This window comes from Nicotiana tabacum, chromosome 16, assembly GCF_000715075.1.
Source record: "Nicotiana tabacum cultivar K326 chromosome 16, ASM71507v2, whole genome shotgun sequence".
Taxonomy (NCBI): Eukaryota; Viridiplantae; Streptophyta; class Magnoliopsida; order Solanales; family Solanaceae; genus Nicotiana; species Nicotiana tabacum.
In genome coordinates, this window is record NC_134095.1 from 20,523,672 (window position 1) to 20,530,494 (window position 6,823).

Genomic DNA, 6,823 nt, shown 5'->3' on the forward strand with positions numbered 1-6,823 from the left:
TTTATGTATACCGGATAGAAAAGGTAAATAGTGAATTTGGTCGGCCAGATTCAATGCTTATTTTTTCTAGCCGGTATATATAGATATTATACATTGATTAAATTATATATATGTTATATATTCACCGGTTATTTTTAGTTTAAGAGATTAGATAGACAACTATTTAGGTTAATTCTTATTTTCTTTTAGCCTCAACTTTCTTCCTTCTTGTATATTCAAAAAAGAATATAATTACAGATAAGAAGCTCTAAAAAATGAGAAAAATAATGGAGAAAAAGAAAAGGAAAAAGTCTGCAGAGGTGTTAGGTGCTGTATACTGGGGGGCCAAATGATAAAATGTCTATTTCTCTAATTAGTTAAATTGCTGTTCTCAGCCTCATCATCATATTTTCTCTGGCTTCTCATCCTTATCTTAACACCATTCTCTCTAGTGTCTTTCTCCAAAAACCAAAAACCAAAAACCTAGTGTACCCTCTTGCTGCAGAAAATCAAGAAAGAGCTACAAAGACTATTTTTGTTTTCTGTAAAGCTTGCTCATATATAGCCATGGCATTTGCAGGAACCACACAGAAGTGCATGGCATGTGACAAAACTGTTTATCTGGTTGACAAATTAACTGCAGATAACAGAATTTATCACAAAGCTTGTTTCAGATGCCATCACTGCAAGGGCACTCTCAAGGTAGAATTCCTAATATTTTTTCCTTTCCATTAAAATCTTTTCCAAGCTTGGAACAAAAAAGGACTACAGTTTTCTCATGTAAATCTTACTTATGGATTTTATGTAAGATCTTTTTTGTTCAGCTTAAAGTATTTTTCTTCTTTTCCTCCCTATTCCATACAAAGGTTTTGCAAGATCTAACTCCAATGTTCATCTTCAATTTGGAAGGTGAAATTCAGCAATTATTTCATGCAAATATTAATATGATATAGCCATGCAACTCTCTGTAAAATGGTCTTATGTGACTTGTTCAGGGTCAAATGAAGTAGTAGATATATTTGAGTTTTTTAATTCAATAATACCAACTTATGTGAGTCATATCTACTTTGGAGATGCTATTGTTCAAAGTATTAGAGCTTAATGAGCGACTACTAATTACTGTTCTTCAACTATATTCCATTGGCAGCTTGGCAACTACAATTCCTTTGAGGGAGTTCTATACTGTAGACCACACTTTGATCAGCTCTTCAAACAAACTGGCAGTTTGGATAAAAGCTTTGAAGGTAGAGGATAACATGGATAATTCCAAATAACATTTGCAAAACAGAAATTTTATTGACTATTCAAAATATTACAGGTACACCAAAAATTGTGAAACCGCATAAACCCATTGACAGTGAGGTAATTGACAAGTTGATTGTTTGAAACAGAAACCACAAGTATCTGACACAGAATATTATACTTCACTTACTAAATGCAATTTCCATCTTTGGAACAGAAACCACAGGTAGCTAAAGTGACAAGCATGTTTGGTGGAACAAGAGAGAAATGTTTTGGCTGCAAGAAAACTGTCTACCCAACAGAAAAGGTAACATCACCAATTAGCAATCTTTTTGTTACATAAACCAAAAGTTCACAGTCTAGCACTGTTTTTTATGCTAATGTTGTGTAACACATATTAATGATTGTGGGAATAGGTATCAGTTAATGGTACGCCATACCACAAGAGCTGCTTCAAATGTAGCCATGGGGGCTGTGTAATTAGCCCTTCTAACTATATCGCACATGAGGGGCGCCTCTACTGTAAACATCACCATATTCAACTTATCAAGGAGAAAGGCAACTTAAGCAAGCTTGAGGGTGACCATGAGACGAATTCCGCGACAACAACAGAAGTTACTGCAGAGTCATAAACAGCGACCGACTTGATTCCTCCTCAGCTTTCCGCAATCATGTCTTACCTATCTTGCTTTATTCAAGGATCTAATGCCTTCAGAAGCTTCTATGAATGCACTTCCTTCTTCACCGCAGCCTATGTTTTCTCTCATCTACTTCCATTAATTTGATGCTGAACTATATATTGTCTACTTCTGTGTGTAGATTTTTGACCTTTGTTTCTTGTGCTTCACTTGTATTGTGTGAATGTTGAATATAGCACGGTTTTGCTGTCCCAGTGCCATGCAAATCTTTGCAACACACTCCTTCGACCTCAAATTATGGAATTCTTTGTATCTCACAGGATCCAAATGCTGGAAGGTGATTCTTCTCCAATTCGATTGCTCTTATAGAGATCCTTTTGAGGAAATCTAGTATTAAGTTCCTATTATCAGGGCAAAAAGAGACTACATAAAAAGCATAGACTTTTAAAACTGTCATTTCTCCATTGCCAGTTTTTCAAGGCTAGAGTGGTCTACCTGCTAGTAAAACAGAACAAACAGTTATTAACTGAAAAATAAACTGAACAATAAAAAAATAAAAAATTTCAACAACCTTACCAAGTTTATCCATTAACGTTGTATTTTGCACCCTGCTTGTAGAATCATTCTGTCACCCCCACTTTCATCCTTTCCCCTACCTGAGAACTTTATGGATAGCTATACATTATACCATTAGCACTCTGGACACTTGACAGACAGGAAAAGCAAAATTATTTGGTAAAAGAAAAGGCAAAAAAATTGGAACAAGAGGCTAAAATGAAACTTCAGATATATATAGAAACATAAACACAAGTTTTGTGAAGAATCAGAAACTCCTCAGTATACAAAATTTAAAAGCAACAGTAATCAGCAGGATGTTTTAAATTTCACAAAACTCACCAGCCATTCAACTCCGAAAGTCCTTGGAGATCTATGAATATTTGGTGAGAGTCATGGGACAGAAGGTGCCAGTAGCTAACCACAAATTACAATCAACACCGTGGGAGAGGGAATAGAGATATAAAATGCCACACGCACAATGAAAACTTTAAATGCTGATGAATGAGTATGTCAAAGCTTCTACATGATAGATGAAGTAATCAGCTAAGCATCTTTACACCCTTGACATGCGAAAATGAAACTGAAAGAATTCAAAAGGGAAAGCATGAAGAGTAGGAAAAGAGTTAAATCCATTCACAGAAAAGGAAGCTTGAAAATACCTAGTTTACATTGAAATCAATATTTTATTGTCACGAAATGTTACAACAAAGCCAGAATCTTACCAGCATCAAGAACCAACTAATATGTACAAAGAATATAAATTAGAAATTTCCTTCTGCATGTTTGTCTGACTAATTTATGCAGCAAGATCAATCACTAGAAATATCTGCTGTGTCAAATATCTGACCATTTTGAGCAATATGCCTCAAGTCTATAATGTAATTGTCTCGCAGAAACCCGTATCCAAATGTCCCATTTTCATACTGCCAAATCCTTCCCTCCGCCTGCCTAGGATTTACAGTGCTTCCTGCCAAATCAGGAATAACCAAGTCGTAGCTTGAGTTCATGCAAAGCATGCGCAAAACAACTCCCTTATCAGAACTAGGCAGAATCTCACATGGGTCACCAGCTTCAGCAAGGGGCTGAATATGTATGCGACTCTCATATATGTTTTCTTCTTCTGAAGATAAAGGCGACTCAATGAATGTGGTATTTGAAGTCCAAAATACTGGGGCATAGGCAGAGAAAGGTTTACATAATTCCACAACCCTTCTGCAAGTGATACCACCAACATCATCATATGAGACAAGGAAGAAATCCAAAGTCATGTCATCACAGAATCCCTGCAGTGAAAAGTAAAACCAAAACATCAGATAAGCAGTCTTTTGGCAGTTAAGCATGGCCAGATGCTACCATTCAGCAAGAGGGAAGTACACCGAATATACAAACTGGCAAACCAAATACTCTGAGATTCATGCAGTTCATCATAAGTCAATGGATGTTACCAATGAGGATGACCGGATGATGTAATAGCATACACTATAAATAAACTAGCGCCCAACGAAAAGTTAGATTAAGACTCATCGAGCATGACTGCTGAAGGAATCTTACAGATCCATAGAAAAATTAATATATTGAAGTTAAACCTTGATTTGAAAGAATTAGTAAAACCTATATCTTCATGGTAAGGACACGAAGGGATACAGCAGAAACACCTACAGCTGTAAAATTCCTCGGTAGAGACAGTAGGACACTTAAACCTTCAAGCAAAACCAGCATTTAATTCGAATGTACAAGTCCAGATATACGTATTGCTTGAGAAATTATTACTCAAATCATTTGGGTTTCAAAAGTTTAGGTCTGAGGTACTTGTACGGGGTACCTGGATTGCTTATGGTAAAGGGCATCATTAGTAACACAGTCAAATGGTTCTTCTTACTGAAAGGAATAATCACCATACCTTCAGGTCATTATCCCAAAATCAGAAAACAATAAGAGTTCTGGTAAAACAAGTCAGAAATCTTAATGGTTAGTGGCATCATAATGTTGTAGAGCTAGAGCTAGTTTACCAAAGCTTAGGGGGGTTTGAAGACAGTTAGCCTAGACCGGTGACTTGGCTTTTAAACGCTAATATTCATTGTGCTTTTGGTTTTAGTGCCGTACAACCTTGCTCTTACACTTCACTGAAGATTAATACTTTATTATCAATTCGACACCAGAACAAAGACCTGAATATTACCCGGATTACAAACACAAGCAATTAAATCTTATGATAAATCAAGGCTCTACCTAGTCAATACTACAAAGTTTTCCTCTTTACTTACTTTTACTTATACTTCGTTAGCCTTTGGTTACACCTTAACCTGCTAGCTAGTTATCTCTATAAAGTTTGATGCTTTTTACTTATGCAAGTCTTTAAGAACCAACCAAAGGCCAAATCTTAATTTCGAGAAAAAACAAAACAGCTGATTAAAATCAAGTTTTGCCATAATATATAAACAGAAAGAAGCGGGAACAAGACCTTCCACAAGCCCTGCAAAGGCCTGGCTGGAGTAGGCGAACAATTCACTATTTTCACATAATGTTCAGGCTCCCACTTCTTTCTCCCTTGCCTTTCCCTCTCCCTCCTTCTCTGCCTCCTCGACGACCCATTCCCACCAGGACTTGTCTTGTTCGCAAAATACTGATAAATCTCGGACATTAACCTGTCCGGCAAGCTCCCGGGGGACCCGCATAAATCCCCGTACTCCTCTTCCCTCATGTTCCCTGAGCTTGAAACTTTCCTGAATCCTCCTCTATTCTGTGGAGAATTACAAGAATACCCAAATGCACTGCCACAATTTTCTTCCAGAACAACATGAGTTTTTCCCATGAAATTCACATTCACCTGAATCAATTCACTATCCCCAAAACCCAAATCATCTAAATTCATCACATTTTCTGATAATTCAACCCTCCCTTCAGGATCAAGATAATTGACAACTTCACCCTTAGAGTTAAAACCCATCCATAAAAATGGCGACTTTATCACTCCATAAGTACAATTTCTTGCGGGTTTGACCCTTGAACCAGCTATATAAAATGGACCCCACTCAAAAAAGATTAAAGGGGAATCAGTATCAGAATCAGCACCACTGAGGCGCCAGAAGCCAATGAGATTCTCGTACTCTAAAAGGGTATTGTAAAGAAGCTTATATGAGAATTTACCGTTATTAACCCATTTGTTAATATGGGTTTTGGATCCCCATTTGCGGTGACACATGGGAAACCAGAGTCTTGGGTCATCACGGCAAAGAGAGACGAAGCGCTTTGAAGTGCAGGCGAAATTAGAGATATCTAAAGGAGTGAGAAAAGAGAGGATACAGAGCTGCACATCTTCTGGGAAATCAGTGAATGATAAGGAAATGGTGTGAATTTCATCTGTTTTTGCCATTTTCTTCGAAATTGTCGAGATTCTTGCTTTTTGCTATGGATTGAGGGTTTGATTTAGGGTTTGAGAAAGAAGATTGGATTTGTTGAAGTAAACAGGTTTTATTGAACAGAAGATAAAAGTAGGAGAAGATTTTGACGAGGGAATGATGCTATGTGTGAAATGGAATTATTCCCTTCTGATCTGTCATTCAATGGCCGATGACTATCTTTGGATTCAGCTGGGAAACTTGCACGGAAAAATAAACAAAAAATTTACTCTATGGAGTAACGTAATTGGTAAAAAATTACCCTGGTAACTTAGATTTAACAGAGTAATGATATTAGAGCATCTTGCTTATTTCGTTTTTCAGTTTACCCACTAAGTTTAGAAGTTAGGTAATTTGATAATGATAAAAATTACTCATAAAGATAATCCAAAAATTTTCACCTGATTACTTAATTTTAAAAATATGATAATGTAAATTTAAGTAATTTGATAATCTGATTATGGCGTCTAGCTTTACCTTTTTAACTTTCTTCTTACAATTTGAGGAGATGGTGAAATTGTTGTTGTATACGGTCAAAATCGTATGCCTCCGACTTATAGGCTCGAGGGCCCGTCCTAAGTCCGAGTCCGGGCAAGATCAAGTTTGAACTCGAGGGACCAGACCCGAGTTCGAAGGCGAAGTACGATGCATATCGAGGTCGAGTGTGCTCGATCCCGAAATAGTACGGTTATGGATTTGTACCAGAACGAGTTTGATTCCTGCCACGTCCCCTAAGTCATGGCGTAAATCCCGGAATATGATTGTACGATTCCGTACTAGGCGGTTAGAGAGCTGTACCAAGAATATTCCTTACTGTAAATAGAAATATTATTTATTTAGGGTTCCCCTATTATATAAAGGGGACCACAATTATTTGTAAAATCATCTAATCATTGAACAAAGAATATATATTCTACTTTTTTGCATAGTGTCATCATAATTGTCCTTCAGCTTTATTATTCTTACTTTGCTTTTCCTACTTAATTGTTCTTACTGCCCTAAGCCACC

The 6,823-nt window shown here is 36.8% G+C and overlaps 2 protein-coding genes across 3 annotated transcripts; one reads left to right on the forward strand and one right to left on the reverse strand.

The window, feature by feature from the left end:
• Positions 1-334: 334 nt before the first annotated feature.
• LOC107783881 (LIM domain-containing protein WLIM1) lies at positions 335-2,125 on the forward strand. Its single transcript, XM_016604908.2, has 5 exons — positions 335-681; positions 1,127-1,223; positions 1,298-1,341; positions 1,439-1,528; positions 1,638-2,125. Exons 1-5 carry the CDS (start codon positions 547-549, stop codon positions 1,851-1,853), a joined length of 582 nt encoding a protein of 193 aa, XP_016460394.1. The 5' UTR covers positions 335-546; the 3' UTR covers positions 1,854-2,125.
• A 771-nt stretch (positions 2,126-2,896) lies between these two features.
• Positions 2,897-6,012, reverse strand: LOC107762187 (F-box protein At3g12350-like). 2 transcript variants are annotated; one of them, XR_012699946.1, is made up of 3 exons: positions 4,879-6,012; positions 3,140-3,700; positions 2,897-2,997 (listed from the first exon to the last, which is right to left on the reverse strand). XR_012699946.1 is itself a non-coding variant. In XM_016580524.2 (2 exons), exons 1-2 carry the CDS (start codon positions 5,788-5,790, stop codon positions 3,227-3,229), a joined length of 1,386 nt encoding a protein of 461 aa, XP_016436010.2. In that variant the 5' UTR covers positions 5,791-6,012; the 3' UTR covers positions 3,030-3,226. The 2 variants fall into 2 exon arrangements, 1 of the variants encoding a protein (XP_016436010.2); XM_016580524.2 differs by lacking the exon at positions 2,897-2,997 and having other exon boundaries at positions 3,030-3,700.
• Positions 6,013-6,823: the final 811 nt, after the last annotated feature.